This window comes from Dipodomys spectabilis, unplaced genomic scaffold (assembly GCF_019054845.1).
Source record: "Dipodomys spectabilis isolate Male_0828 unplaced genomic scaffold, ASM1905484v1 ptg000024l, whole genome shotgun sequence".
Classification (NCBI taxonomy): domain Eukaryota; kingdom Metazoa; phylum Chordata; class Mammalia; order Rodentia; family Heteromyidae; genus Dipodomys; species Dipodomys spectabilis.
In genome coordinates, this window is record NW_024870701.1 from 30,259,464 (window position 1) to 30,282,941 (window position 23,478).

At 38.5% G+C, this 23,478-nt stretch overlaps 1 protein-coding gene across 1 annotated transcript in view; it reads left to right on the forward strand.

The window, feature by feature from the left end:
• Positions 1–21,116, forward strand: part of Rab27b (RAB27B, member RAS oncogene family) — a 56,493-nt gene extending 35,377 nt beyond the window's left edge. Inside the window, exons 2-6 of the mRNA XM_042675126.1 lie at positions 7,745–7,916; positions 9,510–9,595; positions 14,744–14,847; positions 17,833–17,956; positions 19,527–21,116. Coding sequence (XP_042531060.1) covers positions 7,764–7,916; positions 9,510–9,595; positions 14,744–14,847; positions 17,833–17,956; positions 19,527–19,716 — 657 coding nt within the window. The 5' untranslated portion in view covers positions 7,745–7,763 and the 3' untranslated portion in view covers positions 19,717–21,116. The remainder of the gene's footprint in view (positions 1–7,744; positions 7,917–9,509; positions 9,596–14,743; positions 14,848–17,832; positions 17,957–19,526) is intronic.
• The last annotated feature ends 2,362 nt before the right edge of the window (positions 21,117–23,478 follow it).

A 23,478-nucleotide genomic window follows, 5' to 3' on the forward strand; every position in this document is an offset into this window, starting at 1 on the left:
GTATTATTTGAATGTGCATGATACTTACTAGTAGGTTACTGCATTGTAACCCAGTGTAATTCCATACCTATGTGGTTTATAGTCAAAGAATTTTGGGCAAAATTTGATGTAATATTATTATTGGGATTCAGTAAGCTTTATTGAGAGAAAATTCAAATATCATAAAATCCACATTTGTAAAGGGTACAAGTCAGTGGTTATGGTGTATTTACAAGATTGTTCTATCTTCACTAAGTCCAGAATATATTCATATCTGTTCCCCTACCCCAATCCATACACTAACAGTAACATTTCTCTTCTCCCTACTTCTTGGAAAATGCTCGTTTATATTCTATCTCTACAGTGTTCTGGACATTTCATAAAAGATAAGGCTTTTGTTTCTGGCTTATTTCCACTTGGCAAGGTTTTCAAGCATGTATATGTACTTTATTCTTCCTCTAGCTGGATAATATTCCCCTTTTTGGATTATTCTACTGTGAGCATTCACGTACAAGTATTTCTATGGATGTGTTTTCATTTCACTTGAGACTTGAAAGCAAGATGGCTGGGTTATACACGAAGTCTGTTCTTAAATTTTCAGTCACCAGACTTTCAAAATGGATACATCATTTTTCATCGGCACGATCAGCTCTGTCACAGCTATGCCAACTCTTATTACAATTAGTGCTTGTATTAGAACCTTCCTCATGGATACAAAGTCCTAGAGCATTGTGGCTTGGATGTGTACTTTTCTATTCTTTTAGCATCTTTTCATTGGTTCCTGGGCCATCTGGAGATAGTCTTTGAGGAAATAGCTATTCAAATGCTTTGCCCATGTAAAAATCATGTCTTTTTGTTATCAAGTAGTCAGGGTTCTTTGCATAGTCTGAATATAAGTTTTTTTTATTAGATACATAAAATGAATATTTTTGCCCAGTCTTAGGGCTGCGTTTTCATTTGTATTATCTTTTCAAATATAAAGATCCTCTTGCACTTCTTTTTTTGTCAGTTTTATGTTTCTTTTGTCACTTTTATGGTATATCTGAGAAATCACTTCCTCACCAAAGTCAGGAAGACTACTGTTTTCTTCTGAGTTCCATACTTTTAGCTCTTACATTTCGATTCATGCTCCATTTTGAGTTAAATTTTCTATGTGATATCTTAACAGCTTTGTTTAAAAGGCTGTTCTTTCCTTATTGAAGTAACTTACCAACCTTGTCATAAATATTAAAACCAATCACTTACAAATAAATTCTATTCATTGATTTATATGTCTATCTTTGGCCTGTGAACACTGAGTCATTTGCTACATGTGATAAATTTTGAAATGGGAAAGTAGAAGCCCTCCAGCTTTGTTCTTTTTAAATCATTAGTTTTGATTATTCTGTGCTCTTTAACATTTGCAAGAGACTATCATTTATACAAAGATGCTAGATTTTGATAGTGATTGAATTGAATCGAATCATAGTGCTATTTTTTAATACTTATTTATTCATTTACTTTGGTCTTCAGTCTTTCTTTATAGGTCAGCTGACTTTGAATTTGCTCGGTAGCCTGTTACCTTAACTACTCAGGATTCTAAGGTCTAGAGGACCATGGTTCAAAGCAAGCCTGGGCAGAAAATTTTGCAAGCCTTCATCTCTAAACTTACTAGCAAAAGCAGGGCTGGAAGCGTCCCTTAAGTGGTAAAGTGTCAGCTGAAACAAGCAAACTGAGCAAGTGTGAGACTCTAACTTCAAACCCAGTACTACTAATAGCAATAACAATAACAACAATAATAGAATACAAAAAGTAAAAAGAATTAAGGACATTACCTCTGGCCAGAACCATATCTTTTATTCCACAGATGCAAAGGTTACAAGCCCAATGGTTCTGCCATCCGTACCGTAATCTAACCTTCTGCACCTAATTGTGGTCATGAAAAGCAATATTTCAAGGCCTATTAGTAGGAATCACCCTGGGGTTATCATTCAGCTAATGAATTGCAAGGAGAGTCTCACAGCAAAAATAAACCTACTGGAGCCCTAGATAGCCAATCAAATAAAGACCATGGTGGAAAGAGCAAATACCTGTCTATCTTGTACCTGATCCCTTTATTTTATTGAAATAAGCGTCATCAAATACAAAGCAATATCACGAATATTTACTTGCCTACTATTTTAAGCTCTTCAAACTGCATTAAACATTTCAAGTTGGTTCTTTTAACTTTGTGATTTGAAGTCCCAAGGTCCTAGCTTGTCATGGCATTTTGTTTGTTACTCTGGGGACTATGAAGAATCACAGGTCTGCCTGGGTAATTCCATCTGAGCAGAAGTCACTGATGCATCTCTGAGCTCTTGTTAAGGTCTCTGCTTGAGTGCAAATCGGGGCTCCTCAGAGCCATGCAGAGAAGAGACGTTAGATGGAAAACGATGCTTTCTTGATAGGGCCCTGTTCTTTGGGTCCTGACCTAATCAAGTATTAACTTTATAGTCTCTCTGCGGAAGCAAATGTCATCTTCAAAAAAAGTACAGTCCCTTAGTGCTTTGACTTTTCCAAGATTATTTGAAATGGTTCCCCTGAAGACATAAATATTTTATTCTGAGAATATTTCCATTCTCTTGTACAACTTAGAATAGAAATGTGAGCTCAGTGAACCAGGCCTGGAAAAATACCATTGTGACTATTTAATCTACAGAGGTCACTCATCGAGAATGAATTTGGATGGACAGCAAGTCTATTAATCTCTTGAGACTGATTTCAATCATCATGACAATTTACATTGGCTTGGAAGAGCTTAAATATATTTATATCTTCAACAAATATGTAGCAAGCCACTGGCTAGGCTCTGTGATTCCAGCAGTGGGAAAAAGAAATGAAATCTCTTCATCAATGACATTGATGGCGAGTGGAAACTGGACTATGGGAAGTAATTATGCGCATGGAGCAGCTAAGATATGTTAGAAATGGAAGTTATTATCCTGGCCACATAAAGAGGAAAATTCTCTTTCTCCAGAGACTAAAAATATTTCTACCTTTGTAGCTATCTAACACAATTTATCATTTCCTACTAATAATGAACAAATCTCCTGAATTTTCCTTAGTTAGAAATAACTTGTCCTTCCTGAAGGTCATATATATATTCTCTGCATGCAACTCCTCATCTGAACCAGGAGAGGCTGAATTCCATGACAGGATTCCTTCTACCTGTAAGGTTTCCTTTAGCAGAGCCTCGTGAGTGTGATATATTTCAATCTTTTTCCTTACTTTTCCCAGGCCTTGCCATTCCACAAAGGGTTCTGAGAACGGCACTTTTACTGCCATATCCTTCCGTCTCTGTGGCTCTGTGGCATAGCAGTAATGCTGGTAAGAAGTAAGCTGGTTATTCTGGAAATACTGTGATTACATCCCTTTTCTTCCTTTTTATTTTTTGTCTTGTCTTGTTTTGTTTTGTTTTTGTTTTGCTTCCTTTTTAAATCCATACAACTGAGAACAGATAGGGCCACAGGCTTTGGGGCAGGAAGAAGCAAAGCTGTTAAACTTGTCTGCTTTTGATCCTTCTCAGATCACTTGGTAGTCCGGTGCTTAAGAAAGAACTCTGGCTGATGTTTTATTTTTCTTTGTGGTGCTCTTATTTTCAAAGCCAAGCTTAGAGTATCTGGGTCATACAATTTTAGAGCTCAGAAAATCACATAGTAATAAGATGGAGCTAAACCAATACCAAAACAATATATAAATTGTGTGTGTGTGTGTGTGAGAGAGAGAGAGAGAGAGAGAGAGAAAGAAAGAGAGAGAGAGAGGTGCTGTTTTCAAAAGGAACTTAAAGGTACACCTTAATCTATCAAGTAGAAAATATTAAAGACACCAAATAAAGGTTTCCCACAGTATCAAGCTTTTTTTTTTAGTATCAAGCTTTATATTCATTTTGTATGACATTTATGTTAAGTGACACAGAGTAGCACATCCCAACATTTATAGAAAGAGGTAGTGTAGACCACAGTAAACCTGATCCACATTAGTCTGCATTGCTCATTCTGGATTAGATATTGGACTAAGAGGCAGCCCCAGTACTGCCCTAGGCAGACTTATTCACGAATACCAGAGGAGTAATTGGCTGCCAGACAGGAATACACGGTAGGTCATGTAATTGGCAAGTACTTAATAGTCTCATTCTGTGAGTAGGAAGTAATCTCCAGTGCGATCCTCCTACATCTCTCCCTTCCTATCTGATTTCTCCCAGGGATACATATAAAATTACATACAGGTTGGTCTTCTTAGTCTTCTTTGACTACTTCAGTTCAGGAAAGCCACTTTGAATTTAAAGCACAGTAATGGTTTGACTCATTTATCAGTCATGTTCTGTCTTGCAAAATTATATTGTATTGTCTTGTGTCCATGCTTAAATTTTAAGTATACTCATGCTTGTCAGAAGCTTGATTCGTAATTACGTCTTTTCCATTTTCTTTCTTTATTTCAGTGGTGTTCAGGTTTGAATGCAAGGCCTTGCACTTGCGAGGCTGGTCCTCTACTGCTGAGTCACTCCTCCTGCCCTGTTTTTTTCTGGTTATTTTTAAGATGTCGCCTCCCTTCCCGAGCTCAAGCACCTCTATACGCTGCAAGCACCCTGCATGAGGCTTGCATCATTACTGGATGCACACCTTCACATCCAGTTTCCCTCCCCTGAGATGGATTCTCATGGACTATTTGGCCCAGACTAACCCAAGTTTGCAGTGCTCCCAATTTCATCCTCTCCATAGTTTGGGATGCCAGACACCTGCCACTGTGCCTAGCTATGATTTAAGCAGGGTTCTCACAAACTTTTCTGCTGCTACTAGCCTTGAGCTATGGTCCTCCAGTTCTCAGTCTTTCAAGTAAGTAGGATGACAAGGAATGAGTCATTGGTACCCCATCATCTTTTCTATTTTCATCCTTGCCTCTAACAGTAGGAACTAAAACTAGAAGCATTTTACTGAGCTGGCTCAAGAGGTGACCTTTCTCAATACTGTCATAAAAATATTACTTAACAATAGTTACCTGTAAGCAAAACTTTAGGTATCGGATGCATCCTCTTACCTTTTTCTCCCTCAAGGAACCACATTATCTTCTAACTTTCTCTTCTCTTTAGAAGCAGGTGGCTTCCATTTCACCTCCATCATGAAGGCTTGTGCCTAGGGAAGAATTTGACTTTAGTTACGCTCATTTGGGTTAGAATGAATGGAAGCGCTTCCCTTTTTCCCCTCAGAGAATTAGCCATATGATTCAATTCTGCTAGTGAAATAATAGGTGTTTGTCATCCTAAGAACAATTTCACTTGAGCAAATTTGTTGGGGAAGAGGGAAGGCAGTGATAGCAATGACAGGCTCCCGTTGCAGGGGGACGTCATATGCTTTGGCAGTAACCTCTTCTGGCAACTCATTTGGCACAGGGACTGGGAAAAGAAACATCTTCAACTATCAAGATTCTGTAAGATATTTAGAGCCAGCCAGACTTAGAACCAGATACCTCTAGGCAGCCACCAAATGTAGATATTTTCCAAGAATTCCACATCAGTCAGTAAGTATGCTTTCCTTAAGAATGTCTACTTAGCTGCTACACATTGATTCCTGAGCAATGATCCTACTCTTTTCTAGGTATTGCACAGGAAAAAGAGAACACTCACAGCCAGCAAAAACCCTCTCTGAAAGTTCTTAGTGTAAAAGTGAATTCTTGGGGAGGTAAACTTAAGGGCATGAAGTAGATACTGGCAGTTCTCAGAACTGCCTACCTCAAAAAAAAAACATTCATTAATGAAAGAAACATTTGTTCATAGTCCTGCTAGGATTTAGCCGGAATGTGGTTCAAATCTAAGAATTTTTTTCATGTGTTGCAAATCTCTCAATTAATCATTACAGAGCACTTGAAACATAACACAATCTCCTTTGTCCATCTCTTTTTACTCAAAGATACAAAACCTTTAAGCTTTGCCTCTTATTGTTGTATGGTGAGAAAACAGAGAAACCACATTTTGAGATGTCGAATTGGGAGTCTTTCTTGGAAAGCTGGTGAATATAGGCAGACTCTGTCACAAAGACCAGCAGCCCTGCACATACACTTAATGCTGTCAGAAAACTGAGCCATGAGAGCCAAAGAGGAAGGAAACGGCAGAAAAACTACCAACAAACCAGACGACTGCTATGGAGGCTGAAGTGGGACGCCATGGTGACAAAAGAAGAGCCAGGAGACAAGAGACAGACACAAGGCCTGGCATCTCAGCACCTGAGCTGGTCTGGGCTTAAATAGGGTCAGATCAAGGGGCAGGGTTACAGGGAGCATGGGAGTTCATGACCCAGGACAGGCAGGTCCAGTAATCTGTGGTTCAGCTCCCACCCCTTCCTCTAGGAATTTATGCATGCCCATCACATGGGAGATGGGAATTCCCTGTCTCCACCATGAAGGCAAGATGGCCCAGTTAACCCCAATACTCTATCATCCTCCACGTGGACAAGATGGTGCTGGTTAGATTCAGCATCCCTACTTCATTACCTAAAGTCACAAGATCAAGATGTTTTGATTTGAATTTATGTTCATATACATTATGGGTATCATTTTCTTACTAGTAGAACATTACCAGAAGTAGCCAATGTCCTGAAGTATATGTATGTATAGGTTATAGTTGAAGTTAACTTTTAATCAGTGAAGAATTCATGGAGAAGAAAACCTTTTCTGGATCTTCAAAAGTGTGAAAATATTCTTATTTTATCTAATGATGAGAATAAAGGTTCCTATCCTAGAAAAATCTTCAGAGGCCTTTCTCTGCATTGGATAAAACAAATTCATTTCTGTAACCTATGAAACAAAAAGTTGTGCCAAACAGAAAAATCATTTTCCTAAACTGAACAGTGGAAATGTCCCTTATAAAAGATATTGGTGTCTTCCAAATGCATGTCTTGGTATTCTTAAAAGTTTATGCGGCATGAGCTCTAAGCTTATTTTTACCTCTCATAGTCACTGGAAGCTCGCAGAGTAAATAAAGCTTCCTCAGCAGAGGTCAGTGCATTGGAAGAAAGGGCAAGATCTGTCTGTGCAGAAAGGAGCAGTATTAGCAGAAAGACTATAACCTACCTCACAATGGCTTTGCCTTTTTCTCAGTGCTTGGAAAATACACTACTATGCAGTCAAATTCAGGTCTGACTATAGACAACCGAGACTCTGGTGTTTCAAAGCTGATTTCTAAGCATTGTTTTTGAAATGACTTCAAATCCGTGTTGCTAATGGTTGTCGTACTAGTTGTTAAAAAATTAAAACTCACAAAGGGAGTATTTTGTAGGACATGACAGAAACTCCTGCCACAGAATTAGATGCAAAATAGACCTTGAGTCTTGTCATTCCCACGATCCACATGATTTCAGTTTCTCCCTACTACCCTTGCTTCTCTTGTACTAGGATTTTTATTCATGTAACTCCCTCCTCTTCCCAGCGCCACCCTCCTAATCCCAATGAGCAAAACTAAGGGTAAAACAAAAGTCTATGACATTGTCATTTAAGTTCTACTATCGCTGGCTGTGGCAATAGATCTTTTGCATATTTTTGCATAGCAAGTAATGCGATGTCAAAAGATTTGCAGTGAGTAGAATGATAGATGTAACCACACCCCTGAAGCTGCTTTGATCAACTTAATTCAAAATTTGGCACAGCAGAGGCATTTGATTTTCTTTTTAAACTCTGCAATTTCAATAGATGGTGTACTGTAAGAGGCAAAGGAAATGAACCTTAATCCTACCCTGCTTGTTCTTTCTCTCCTACGTAGGCCCACCAAAACCACCACTATGTCTGATGGAGACTATGATTATCTGATCAAACTCCTGGCTCTTGGAGATTCAGGGGTGGGAAAGACAACATTTCTTTATAGATACACGGATAATAAATTCAATCCCAAATTCATCACTACAGTAGGAATAGATTTCCGGGAAAAACGTGTGGTAAGTTTTGAGCCATACTTTTAATCTTGTTACTTATCCCTGTTATAAAATAAGAAAGGATTAAGAACTGTGTTTGTTATGCTGCAAAGTGCCTGTCATTTATCGCATAAAACTACTAACCTAACTTGGGAATCTTATTTATTATTATTGACACTATAAATAACATTTTGATTAAAAAAAATATTGAGTGACATGAAATCATGTCTTCAAATTATGCATGACAACTGAAATAAACGAGTTCAGGATTTATGTGACTTCTCCTGCCCCCTATGAATTCTTAGGGAATCTTTCAAAGTTTGAGTTTCTCAGAATCTAGAAACATTAACTCTTTGATTTGAGTTAAATTCCTCAAGAAGACCCAGTGTTCATTTCCTTACTCTTGACAAAGGGGTTAAGAAAATATATGATTGGCAAATCACTGGAACATGAGCTTTGTGAGTTCTTGCTGCCGTTTTATTTATGTGTAGCCTCAGCCATCAATCACTGGCTGATTATGAACAGAATGTGAGACTCACCCATGCTATTTTCCAAGATGAGGGGGTCTAAGTGAGAATCACAGCCACTGCCTTCTCCCATGCTAGACACTAATGACAGGAAGGAGTATATTATGACTTGTGAGATGGATAACATAGGCACAGAAGCTTGGCCAGATTTCATGCCACCAAGGTTTTCCTGACTGCCAAGATGGCTGTGGCTTCCAGTTGATGACATAAATCTACTCATTCTTTGACGATTTTGGAGGAAAAAGTTTTTTTTAACGAGATTGCCTTTGCCTGGGAAACTATAGGTCTTATCTATACCATATAAAACAGCCCATACATTATGGAATCATTTTAGCCAACTTTCTTCTAACATCTCCCGGGTTGTCCTGACTTCTGTACTCTCCTATGTCCCCACGAATTTGAGTATAATTCATTGCAAAAATGTCCCTTTAAAATAGTTTCACTAAACCATTGAACTTATCTTTAAAACACAATGAAGAAATGGCTAGTCCAGGAAGTGTCACATGTCAGCTTACTTGGGTACATTTTATTCGCTTGATTTTTTTTATAATACACCCAGAATTATGTCTATTTTACAGCTAAGCCATTTTGAAAGTCCCTTTCATGGGAAAAGAAATGCATGCATCTGTAACACATATCTTTGTTTTAAAAACTTATTTCCCACCTGTTATCTCATTGAAGTTTTCAATACCTCTGAAAAGCAGGAAAGAATTATGAATCCTGATTTGCAGATAAGAAAATCAGACTCAAAGAGGTTAAATGAGGAGTTGGTGTTTGAACCTAGAACTTGCATCGTAAATCGGATGTTTGCTATCACCGTGAGGAAATGACAGAAGGTGTCTAATTTAAGTTTGCAGTATGCCTAACTTGTGTTGAAAACCATACTTGTACTTGACATTTAAAAGTGAGAGATGTGTGATGCTTGTGGGAAAAAATAGAGCAAATATTTATTCTGCACTATGAACTTTGATTATAGTAATCAAGAAGAAAAAAACTTGCTGAGTGAGCCCAGGGAATTAAAATGTGACAAAATCCAGAGCAATATTAACTGAAGAGAATCATGCTTTTTTTTTTTTTTTTTTTTTTTCAGGTTTACAATACGCAAGGACCAAATGGATCTTCAGGGAAAGCATTTAAAGTACATCTTCAGCTTTGGGACACAGCAGGACAAGAGCGGTAATTAGACTTTATTTTGTTACCAGCTACAAATTGCTTAGAAAAACTTATTTTAAATGAGTGTTAACATATGAGCTTCAAAAAGATGCTATGCAACTCTATGCCTGATTTTGAAATCGACACTTGTATCAAGAATTAAAAGTAAAGTGGGCGCTGGTGACTCATGCCTGTAAGCCTTACCCTTCAGAAGGCTGAGATCTGAGGGTCTTGATTCAAAACACAACCCAGGCAGACAAATCTGAGACAAATCTTATCTCCAATTAAGCTTCAAAAAAGCAGGAAGTGGAGATGTGGACCAAGAGGTAGAGTGTTACCTGTGAGAAAAAAAATGTAGAGCAAGAGTGTGAGGCACTGAGTTCAAACCCCACCAGCACTGACAAAAAGAGAAGTATTAAATGTAATGCCAAGTGCTAAGGGCTCTCAAATATACTCCTAGCTACTCAAGAAGCTGAGATCTGAGGATCAAGATTTGAAGCCAGCCAGAGTAGACAAATCTAAGAGCCTCTTATTTCCAATTAACCAGCATAATGCCAGAACTTGAGTGGTAGAGCACCAACGAACCGAAAAAGCAGAGCAAAAAGGGTAAGGCATCAAATTCAAGCCCCAGGACCAGCATATAAAATATATATACATGATGTATTAATTAACTGTAACTAGCATTGTGCAGTTGGGGCAGATAACTGAAATCAGATTCAAGCAAATCTGCCTTTGAACACCCTAGATCTAGTAATTAGAAATACCTTCAGATTTACTTGATTGAAGGTGAGAAATTAACCACCATGAGTGGCATTCAAAGAGGAAGTTGAAGAATTGGGTTCTCAAACTTTCCTGTCTTTTCTTTGCTGCTGGGTGATTGGCTTTGTTCACCCCTCCCCCACCCCACCCCAACCAGCCCCAACGCCATCATTTTCCATCTTGAATCCTCGACACCCTTTTTTTTTTTTTTACCTTCAGTAGGCTGGGCTCCACTTCTACCTCCTGAACATCCCTGTCTGAACATCCTCATTGAAACAAATTATTTCTGGATACTTGTGACCCTCTATTCTACTAGCCTAAAGTCACTCAATCATTTATATATTACTTGCAATAATTTACATCTGTTTTTATCTCAAATTGCTCTGCATTAATTCACTTGGAACCTTCTCCTAACAAAATTGTGAGCTGGATTTAGGCAGAGCCCTTGGCTGGCTGGTTTGACAACATCATCTCTGCTGCCTTGTCTGAAATAACAGATACTTAGTATGCAGTAGTATGGGCTGCTTGAAGCCAGGGGTTTTATTCCATTATGCTCTAAAGATATATGTCATGAGGATCTACAGTTTTTTACTTGCTAAAGAAAGACTCAAAGCTAATAGCTTTTTCATATGAAACTAAATCTAAAAAAAAAAACAACCCAGCAATAGATTGGCAGCAGTGTTCTTTAGTAGGCACACACCTCCAAATTCTACATCGTATGTCAGGAAATGCTTATGCTTGTAAACACTTCTGATTTTGAAATGCATCCAAAATGTTCTCACTGTCAGTGAGTGTAAATGCCAGGAGAGGCGCGGGGCCCTCTCTGTGAGCTCTTTTGACTGTGAATTCCATTTGCACACACCCTTCAACACTGCTGGGTCTTCTAAGTCTTTCCTCACAAGAGTCTCTGTTCATGTGTCAGTTTTGTTGTCACAAAGACGTGTGTTTTAGAGACCAATTTAATACATTTTTGAAGAAGTAATAGGAGAAAATGTGGTTCCCATATGTCCTCACACATGCTATGTCAGCCTAGCGTGATGGCAGACTTCTCTCATCTGTCCCTTAAGACAGCTGTGATATTGGGGGGGAGATGGAGAGGACTGGGGAGGCTTGAATAACATAACATGTGGGTTATTCATCCCTGAATATATATGTATATATATTTGTATATATATATGTAATTCTTCATCTATATCTATATCTATGTATATATGGTATATTGATAGCTATATTCATTTATATCTATATCCATATATCTATCCCTCTCTCTATATCTATATATCTATGGTGTAGCTAAGCAACAAGATAAACAGTGGTTTGCACCTCAGCCCTAGGCCTCAGAATGTCTGGTGGTGCAGCTCATGTTAGGTGAAGTGACTCTTGGCTAGCACTGACATCACAGGCAAGAGGTGAAACACATAATCCTTATGTAAACCTAAAGATACAGGGCAGGCCTTGGTGTCCAGTGGCCGAGAAAGAGCAACAGGGTGACTGCTTTCTTCATGTGCTCCCAGCTTTTCCTCACCTTTGCTTGTTCAGTGGACAGAATGTGACGGGGAGGGTGGGAGAGGAACTGGGCGTCAGTCCCTCTTCCCCTTGAGAGGAATGGGGGGATGGAAACAGGGATACTGGGCAGATGGATCCAGGGTAGAAGCCTACTACACATATGTATGTCCTATCCATGTTACCATGAAGGAAAGAAAATGTGTTTGTCCCCAACAGATAACCTTAATAGCGTATTTTGGAGTGATTTTGTGATGTGTTGTGGGAAATGAGGAGGAAATAATATGCTATTGTCCTCAAATCAGAAAGAAAGAGGAGGGGCAGGAGCAAAGGAAAAGGAGAGAAAGAGAAAGAAAAGAGAGGAGAGAGAGAAAACAAAGAACAATTTTCTTAGCCACATCACTATTATAGTTGAGAAAGAGACAGTTTTGTGGGTACAGCTAGTCTCTGAAGAGAGAACTATTTCTGTAAAATCACTGCAATTTCTGTGCACCCCACCCCTGGCAATGGCAGAAACCAATCCAGAAGAAAAAATGTGAAGACATTTCTTGGTCTTTATTACTTAGATCATAATCAATGCCCCATAAAAGAAATCCTACATTGGGAATAAGTTAAATTATCTCTTTTTCACTGTTTTTTTTTGTATACAAACTATAATTAATTATCCCTTGGAGTAATTTAAATCTTTAATATTTAAAAAAATATTACCTGTCACAATCTCTTACTTTCATTTCAAGAAATATTCTGTAAGTGCATCACATGTCTGGGCTATGAAAATAGAACGCATAGGAAATTCAGAACGTAACACTTTTCCACTTGGAGGCTAGGATGGACACTGAACAAATAATCAACTGCAGCGCAGCCTTAGAGCATTATTAACAGGGGAACGAAAGACAGGAAGTGAGCCTACCAGGAGGAGGCCTGGGGGGTGTGAACTTCCTCTGCTGTGACTCTGTTTACATTGAGGCACAGAAGTGTATGGGAGAATGATATAAAACTAGAGGAGGAGTTGGAGGAAGAGGACTCATCAATATGAAGATGGCCACAGAAACACCCGCACGTAAGAGTCCTGGGGAAGGACAGTGAACTTTCCAAGAACTAAGAGAAGTTCAGCTTGCCTGTGGCCAACCAGAAGATGCTGTTGAATAGACAAGACAATCAAGGATCAGTTCCCGCAGAGGCTGGACTGCTTCATAAGAAATGTAAGAGCCCTGCTAATACTTAGAATGTGAGTAGTGTTGATATAATCAACAGGAAGAAAGGGTGAGGCTGACAAAATTGGATTTAGGAAGGAAGCCCAGTAAGAAAGCTATTGGGAGTTACCTAGGTGAGAGACAATGGGTCTGCAACTAGCATAGTAAGAGAAATGAGTCAAGAAGTGTGGGTTGATGGTACACAGCAGGTAAAAGGAGAGGAGATCTGGTTGGAGGAGGACGAGGGAGGGAGAGGAGGAAGAGGGAGAGGAGGAAGAGGGGTCACTTTGTATTTGGATGTATGTCTTTGAGGGTTTCTGAGTTTCTTCCAGGTAATTAGGCAAGTAATTAAGCACACTGGTGCAGAACACAACACATCAAAACATAAAGGTCTAGATCTACAAATCTGGGGCTACTCAACACGTATTCTATCACTGAGCAAATGAAGTTATGTAATGAATCACATAGAGGTCATGAATAGAACCTTGAGAAAGCCAACAGGAAGAGCTACAAAATAGACGGAGTCCAAAAATTAGGAGGACATTCAGGATAGGAAGTATACTGTTCTATCTCAAATCTATGTGCCTTCGTGAAAACCCAGTCAATTGCAAAGCCTTCTGTGGCCGCTGAGTACATACAGCCCACTGTTAATGTTCAAGGGGATCTCAGCACTTCTTCAGCTTCCCTTAAGATGCAGGGAGGGGAAGCAGGGAGATGTCCAGGAGAGAACGCGTTCATATTGCAGAGGAAATATCCCATTCTTCACCACCCTCCCACAAGGAGGTATATTCTCACTTTTTTCCCACAATCACCAAGTCATCTTTGGTCCTAATCTTCTTCCAAACACTTACACATCACCATGTTCCTGCAGGCCAGACTGCAGCTCAATTTTATCCGAAAAGAATATCTTTAAAACAATTTGCTCACCAACGTCTTTCTCTCCAACAGAATCCCAAGATGTGGTTTTCCTCCTGCAATCACAAACATTCATCTTCAGGCTACCTCATGCCAAGTTTTCTTCTGGGTACAGACAAGAAACACTGAAAAGTAGAAGTTAAAATCTCTACTCTAAAATGGTGTTTTTCTTGTTTCGTGTGTGTGTGTGTGTGTGTGTGTGTGTGTGTGTGTGTGTGTGTGTGCTTGTTGTTCTGGGGCTTGAACTCAGGGCGTGGGTACTGTCCCTGAGCTTTTGTGCTCAAGGCTAATGCTCTACCACTGGATTCCCAGCTACACTTCAGCTTTTGTGGTAGTTAAGTGGAGATAAAGAGTCTCAAGGACTTTCTTGCCTGGGCTGGCTTCAAACCATGATCCTCAGATCTCAGCCACCCGTGTAGCTAGGATTACAGGCGTGAGCCATAGGCACCCAGCCCTCAAATGGCTTCTGTTTCCATTGTGGACCACAGGATATTTGTGAATCAAACAGACAAAGAAGCTCCTATGGACTGTGCAAGGAATTGTGTGATCAGGTGCTACCAACACTGTACAGTGTGTCAATGCTATGGATCAGGAGGTGGTGTTAAAAAAAAAAACAAAAAACAACTCTTTGACTAAATTGGTTGTCTGATCAGTTGCCTTCCCTCTCACTGCCCTGTCTGTGGGATGATCCAAGATGGTCAACCACGGATACCTTGTACCTGCAGATGGCATTGTTTGTATAGTGAGCCTATGCGTGTGCACTGACTCTCAGCACAACCCTCCCTCTGTGCTTCGTTGGCAGGTTCCGGAGCCTCACCACTGCATTCTTCAGAGATGCCATGGGCTTCTTATTAATGTTTGACCTCACCAATCAACAGAGCTTCTTAAATGTCAGAAACTGGATGAGTAAGTGGGCTGAGTAACGTGTATTGGCTGCCTAGGCATCCAGCGGCCCTTTGCCGTGTTTGCCTTGTGAGAGGCAGCTAGATAGGGCACCTCAATGAATTCTGGGAAAGCAAGAGCCGGCTGTCTCTTATGTTAATCTCAGAGTGGTGACCGTTGTATGGCCTATGGCAGCTTGGAATTCATTCTTCCTCCTCTGGCACTCTTCTTTAGAAGGAGGCTATGTCCCTTCCTTAGCAACTGTAGTTAAGGTCTTCATTACTGTTATGAAAAGCCACTGAATCTACTTGTCCAATATGTCTTAGAGGACTTCCTACGGGTAAATGAGCATTAATGTCAAATGTGGATAGGGCCCAGAGAAAGTCAGCAGTGTTTTTATGAGAGGGGATGCTGATACCCAAGATGTGCTTGATTATGAGGGCAGATGGGTTCACTAGACCAGAGAGCCCACCCGGCAGCACAGCCATAAGATGAGGTGGCACAGGGTATGACCCAGTCAGTTCACATGGGACTTTACTTCGATCACAAATGATTTAAATATGAAGATAGCTTGAATGGAAGGATATTCAGCCTCCATGGCTACTTACATAGAGCACAGCATCTCAGTGTCACCTAATCAATTATTGCAGGAAAATGGATAGGTTTCAAAACAGGAGAATTTTGTTTCTGTCAGTCATGGGGCTTGAACTTTGGGCCTGTGTGCTGTCCCTGAGCCCTTCAGTTCAAGGCTAATGCTCTACCACTTGTGTCACAGTGCTACTTATGGTTTTCTAGTGGTTAATTGGAGATAAGAGTCTCATGGACGTTCCTGCCTGGGCTGGTTTTGAATCTCAATCCTCAGATCTCAGAGCCTGAGTAGCTGGGATTATAGGTGTGAGCAACTGGCGCCCAGCTAAAGACAACCTTTTTTAAATTGCTGTAGCACTCAAAGGAATATTTCATTCACACTTCGTTATTAATAAAATGTTTGATCCCAGTGGAATGAACAATAACAGCCAAGATCAATTGCCTCATGGGGCAGGTGCTATTTTTGTCATTCCCAGATTGGTTAGGGCTATCTGTGGCCAGTGTAATTTATTTTTATATTTTTATTTGAGTAGTTGTACAAAGGAGTAAAAAAAATCTTTTAAAAAGCTGTATCATCTTATGCCCTGTGCTTAGAGTTTGTCTTTTACTTCCCGCTGAGTCTGGAATAAAATCCAGGGTCCTAAGTCTTGAACCACTTCTTGGGCCACTTGATAACTTGTTTACTTCTTTCTTTACTTCTTTTATGCTGAGACTGGAGCTTGAACTCAGAGCCTGGGAGTCCTACTTAGCTTTTCATTCCAGGCTAGTGCTATCCCACTGGAGCCACGGCTCTGCTTCTGGCTTTTTGCTGGTTAATTGGAGATTAGAGTCTTATGGACTTTTCTTGCCTGGCTGGCTTTAAACCAGGATCCTCAGATCCTGCCACACCTTGTCTGTGCAGTACATGCTTTTGTGTTAACTTGGGTATTGGACTCTTTCTACCACCAGAAAACAGGCTCTATGAAAGTGAAGACTTTTCTCTATTTTGTTCCACATATTATTTTGGATCTTGATGAATACTTGCTACTGAGTGGATATTCAAAGCACATATATGCAAAAATAATCACATATAGTATATAAACTCATTGTGTACAATATGAGTTCAATAATGCAGTGACAACCAATGGGGAAGGTATTAACCAAGTTTGTCTTTCTTACATGCTTCTCCAAATAAGTGTTTATCATAGAATCGACCTTTATTTCCTTTTAATATTGTATGCCCTTCCCTAAATTCGGGGGAAATTATTAGCTTCTGAGAAGACAGGGAAGTGATAAGATTAGAAAGTTCTTTCAGAGAATGGTTTGTTTATTTTTTTTCAAGGCACATGTGACTCCCCTGTATTGAATTCTCCAGAAAGATATTGTTGGAATTTAAGGCAATTAATAGCTAAGTTTAATAACACTTGAATTTTCTAACCCTAAAATCATTGATGTGTCAGGGTTAGTCTTTGTATTCTTCATCTAATGTTGACAAGGTATGCAAAGTATGCCTGAAGGTAGACATTAAAGTAGCCTCGGAACTTCAAAAACACAGGTTATTGGGTTCTATTTTCCTTTCTTTCTTTCCCCTTTCTCTTCCTGTTTCTTTCTTCCTTCCTCTATTCTCACTTCTTCCACCTTCCCTCCCTCTCTATCCCTCTTCCCTTCCTTCTTCCCTCCTTTCCTTCCTCCCATCCTTCTTTCCTTTCTCCCTAACTTCCTTTCCTCTGTTTCTGACTCTTCCTTTCCTGTCTCTGACTGTCTTTTACTGTCTCTGTATCTTTCTTCCTTGTCTCTTTCACACACACACACACACACACACACACACACACAGAGAATACTTCTTATATAAGCACACAAACAATCGTTTGTTTCTACACAAAACAATTGTTCAAAAATGTTCCTTTCCATAGACCATCACTCTTGATATCAGAAGAGAGAAATCCAGGTTCCCAGTGTTTCTGCATAAGCCTAGAATTTCAAAACTTAGGAGAAGCCAGTTTGAGGCCAGCCTAGACTACAGAGTGAGATTTATCCCAAGTAATTAACTGATTAATTAATTAAGAGAGGTAGCAGCCTCTTAATGGAACAAGCGAAATGTACGTGTTTTAAAATGATGCCTGTTATCTCTGCTTCATTCCGAGGAACACACAGTATGATACCGTTGGTGGGGCTAAGAGAGGGTTTCCTGCTGTAGGTGAACACGGATAGGTGTTGATTTAGGTCTCTCATGTATCTTCACATTCCATCACTCATAATGCATCATCTTCATTTAATAGATGAAGAAGCTGTGACTGCAGAGAGTAAGCAAACTGGCCAGTCGTTACTAGCAAGCAACTAGACTGCAGACGAACAATTCATTTAGGAATCTGGAGTATGAGCAGTCACGTACCATCCCTTGTTTGTCACTGGGTTGCTGATTCCATCTGTTTTCTTTCCAAGGCCAACTGCAAGCAAATGCTTACTGTGAAAATCCAGATATAGTATTAATTGGCAACAAGGCAGACCTGCCAGACCAGAGGGAAGTCAATGAGCGGCAAGCACGGGAACTGGCTGAGAAGTACGGGTAAGTGGGTCCCACTGAGAACTCTGACCTTGTGGACTGCTGTCTCATGGCTGAAGCAAGGGGTATGAGAGGGAGAGTGGAGGAAACCCCCTCAGAGGAAGAACAGGCAGCAACTTAAAGCCATCTTCCAGAGAAATATGTAGTATGCCAATAAAATACTTCATACTGGCACCTGACATTGACTGTATCCTTATCATGTGCTAGCAGTTACAAATTGCCCTTAGACTTTTATTCACCTCACTTTGCATAGCTTTGTGTTAAACACTAGGTACCCAATTTTCTATATGAAGCCTCATTCACACAGATATTAAATACCTGATAGAAGGCCATATTTAAGTAGAGATTAAATTCAACTCTGGGAGTCTAAGACCATAGTTCATGTTCTTAAACTCTATAGGTTTCTGCCTTTCAATAATCTCTATAAGGGAGTCTCATCTTGTATATGTCTGTGTCAAGCAGAAAAGGTCAGATAAGGTGATGTTAGGGAAATGAACCCTAAGTTATGTATTCAAATGTTTTTTTTTCTTTCATTCAATTGTTTCTAACGCATTGATAGGATTATTTCTTTGTTGCTTTGTATGTCCCTCCCCCACAGTATAACCCCTGCTTTCACTGTAAAAAAAAAAAAAAAAGAATAAAACTGTGTACCTGGATAATGTAACCCTCACCTCAGTGTAGCTGGACTGTTATGAGTTAACCAGCCTATGCCATTGCAAATTGATTTTCAAGATACAATTTGTCTTTATCATTTTAAATTTTAAGTTTATATCTGCCAATTTTTTAAAGTAAAGATTTCTCATTCAGAGAAATTTATGTCTTCTTGGAATTTTAAATTACCATTACATATGGACTATATTTATATCAATATTCTCTTTGGTGTATATCTAGGTTCTAAATCATGTTTCTGAATTGCTTATTAGAAAGAAATAAAAATGATCAATGGTATATGAATCATTGGTGGAGATTTTTTTCCCTCCTGTTATTTTATATTTTTTCTTTTCAATAAGGTTCAAATGTAGGCTTCAACATCCTATTTCCTGCAGTGGTCTCCTTGCATAACAGAGTCACCTACACATTTTTTTTTTTACTCATTGAGAAAAATAATGAGATTGTTTCCAACTTATCCAGCAAAAAACAAAACAACAACAACAACAAAAGATGACTTCACCATCTTGCCACGAGCTGTGTGCTTTTCATGTCATTCATTTTTACATCTTGTTTATCTTTGTCTGATTTCTTCCTGTTATATCTGTCTGTAAAATTTCTATGTAATAACTCTTAGCATCCACCTTCAGCATTTGTCAAGAACACAATAAATTCAAGCAATCTGTGTACAGCACAATAATGGTGCGGAGAGATGATGAGCTGTAGTTCTTGAAAAAACTCAAAAGAAGTAGATATTCACAAAAATGATAACCTTATGATGTAATGCGTTTGTTAAGTAGCTAGATATATCCATTCCATTATGCATGTGCATCTCCAAACAGGATAGCTGATACATATGTTTAATTTTATTTGTCAAGTTCAACTTTTGAAAATATGGTTTTTCTTTAAATCTCTTCTATGCTAGAATACCATATTTTGAAACAAGTGCAGCAACTGGACAGAATGTGGAGAAGTCAGTGGAAACTCTTCTGGACTTAATAATGAAGCGAATGGAGCAGTGTGTGGAGAAGACACAAGTCCCAGATGCTGTCAATGGTGGAAATTCTGGAAAGCTGGATGGAGAAAAGACAGTGGAGAGGAAATGTGCCTGCTAGAGTACTTAGGAACTTACAACCAAGAACCCTTCCCAGATATTACTGCCCCAAACAATGACACCCAAGAAATCGTTATTGAGTAGACCATGCATAAGGGTATGTCTTTCTCTTTCCTGCCAGACCATTTGTTTTAAGAAACCAGAAGAGCCAAACAAATTGATCAACTCTTCTGAATCAAACAAAAATCAAAGGTTTCTCCAGGTGATGCTCTTTTTTTTAAGGTAAAGAATCTGAGTTTATATGAAAGCATACCAGAAGAAATATCAGTGAGTTTATATGGGTCACTATGAGGAGAACACAATTTTTAAAAAATTGGACTTATACAGAGTATGAATCATTGGGGGAAATGTTAGCTAAAAGTGGATACACAATGAAGAATTCCACGTAATTCATTAAGAATAACATTATTGTGCCCATGCAACAAACTGCAGTAGAACGATTAAGTTACTGATAAGCTTATAAGTGGGTGAATGTCAGACTTCTAAGATGTAGGAGATTGTGTAATGATGCCATTTTTTATTTTTAATAAATGGCACAGCGGTAGGAACAGGACTGTGAATAGCAAAGTACAAGAATAATGGCCCGGAAGTAAAATAAAATATGGGAACATGGCATTTGGATAGTTTACAGATATCTGCAAGAGTTACTTGGCCAAATTCCACTCCAGCCAATTAAAAGCTGACATTAACATTTGGAGTTAAGAGAATTTCCATTATTAAGAGGTTTCCATTTTAAACAAAATTTGGGAATTGATTTGGGAGGCATTCAGATTCACATTTTGTTTTTCCTTAGCAAATGTTTATTAATAGTCACAAAGAAAAATAAGCCATCACTGTTTATTGAATGTTTCTTTAAAAGATAACCAAGAAAACTTATACAACCTTAAATTTTTTTAAGGTTAAACTTCCTGGTGACATGAAACAAAAAAGTTACTGGTAGTTATGGGTTTTCTTTTATTTTACAAAAGCACTAGAATGTCTATATTTGCCCCAGCTCACACCCAATTCAAAATGCAGGTGTATCACTTTGCAAAACCAACAACTTCAGAATAATGATAAATGAATTTTGTGGTCATTGTGAATCTTAATGTCATTAAAATTAGCAATACCTCATTCTCTATTACAAGATATTTTTATTTTGTCAAAGGGAAATACCTTTAGTTGAGCTATATTTGAGGGCTGAGTAGAGATAGAGCTTTATTTTTTCTCACCAAAACTGGTGATCAGTTTATTTTTTTCATATAAAGCTGCCTTCATTTTTCTTTCTAAAAATTATCATAAAGACATCTTCATTGGTCTATTGTTATCACTGTGACAACTGCCATTTCATTAATGTTTTTAATCTCATTTTCTGAAACACATAAGCCATTCATCTCTAAATGCCATTTTATTTTATTTTATCCAGTCCTGGGGCTTGAATTCTGGGTTTAGGCACTGTCCTTGAGCTTCGTTTTCCTCAAGGCTAGTGCTCTACCATTTGAGCCAGAGTGCCACTTCCAGCCTTTTCTGTGATTAATTGGAGGTAAGAGTCTCATGGACTCCTACCCAGGCTAGCTTCAAACCACGATCCTCAGATCTCAGCCTCCTGAGTAGCCCAACTCAAAATACCATTTTAAAATACCCATCCACTTTATCAATAACAATGGCAATGTACCTCAGGTTTTCTCTTTTGATGGCAAACATATCATTTTGACATAATTACTCCTCTTTCTATAAAATTTTAAATTATATCATTTTCCATACATAGTGTGTGTCTATCTGTCTATCTGTCTGTCTATCTATCTATCTATCTATCTATCTATCTATCTATCTATCTATCTATCTATCTATCATCTATCTATCTATCTTTAATTACAACACTGGAAACTCTAAAATCCCAGTGCCCTCTTCCCCTACCAATCTCCATCTGGTATTGAATCAGTTTCAGAAAAACACCAATCCAAGGGGAATACTGTTTATAACATTCTTGGGGTAGGCTAGACCCAGAAATATGCCAGGAATGAAAACATTTGGAAGCTGTTTCTGGGATTGGCCCCCAGTGTATTTCTCAGTAAACTGCTCAGCCCCTCCAATTTCTATAGCACCAACCATGCCAGCTTCCTAGATTGATCACAGTTGGGTAATCTCTCCAATAGTGTTTTTTTTTGTCAAATACTTTTCACAATTTTAATATTTGTGCCACAAAAATAGAAAACTATTGGATAATATTTAAGGTGTTCCTACTGGAAAGAGAGTGAGTAAAAACATTGTCACTGTTACTGTGGCAAAATTTGATGATCATTTTTTAAATCAATTTCTTTGGATCCAAATTATGATGTCCCCTGTCTGTCCATAGTAGGGAATGCTTAGCCTTCATTAAATGTTAAAGATAATTGTTTGGGTATGTTTTTCAGTTTCTGTTCATTTTTCCAGTGATGAGATTGATTTACTCATAACAAGATACTGTCATTGCCAATTATCTAGTGAGTAATTTTCAGGATCTATTTTGAGATCATTATTTGATAGTTGTAGCACATAGTAAAAGTTGATGACACTCACAATTATAGAACTCTGCCTGTAAGAATAACAGTTACTAGAATCTGAAGAGAAATGGAATTTATAACTGACACAAAGATTAAAATATTATTCTATTTGTAAATAAATACTTGATCTAAAAATGTTTTGACTGTACAATTTGGCACCTGATCTCCTATTCTCTGTAATCATGGTTGAAAAAATCCCATCTCCAATTCTTTTAGGATTTGTAGCTCGGCATAATTGGCTTTACAATTCCAAACTGACTTGGTGCTGTGAGCATACAGACCGTGTCTAAGACCAACCATGCCTTTCTCTCCACACAGCATGGATTTTTAGCCAGGATGTGTCCTGTGGCTGATGATGTCCTAAATCCATTAATATTTAAAAGAAATATTTAAATTGTTCATGAAAGTCTTTTCTGATATAGAATTCATTCCTGTAGTGTTTATACAGACTTGACGTTGACAGCATGGTCACACAGGCGCCTCACACAGGTCTGTGACCAAATTTGTCTCTAGCCACAAAGCTCATTTCTTCCCATCTTGCATTTAGGATGGTCTTGTACAGACACCATCACAGCAAATCATTTTCTGATATCATCAGCAAAGGATGTAAAACCTTGATTGGGATTTGGAGATTCTCCTCGACTTCTCACAGTACAGACCTGACTTCATTGTCATTAGACGTAACAAGGCTGAATGGAAGAAAAGAATGGCCTTTTGAAAAATAGTTTTATTTTATTTTATTTTATTTTTTAAAAAAAAACAAACCCAGGGCTTCATGCATATTAGGCAAGCATTCTACCACGAAGTCACATTCCTAGCCCCTGAAAAATATTTTCAAAAATAGCCAAGGCAAATGTGTGAAAAATATTTTCAAAAATAGCCAAGGCAAATGTGTCTGGGTCCGATGATGGCCACAAGTCAGGAATCACAGAGAAAATTCCAGATGCTGGGATTTGAATTTGTGAGTCTCTAGGTAAGATTTTAAAACCTGTATAAGTTACCACTCTAGCCAATTTGTCAGCATTTTAAAGTATTAGTTATCAGGCTGCAAAACAACCAAAAAAAATATTCAAAGCTAGCATTTTCTAAAATAAGAATTTTACCTGCTCTTTTTTTTACCAGATGGGTCATTCTATATAGTTGTATCAGTGTAATGGTTCTACTATAATTTTTTCCCCAACCTGAACAGAAAAGGATGAACTATGTAAGCTTAAACCAACTCACTCTTTCTCCCTATATAA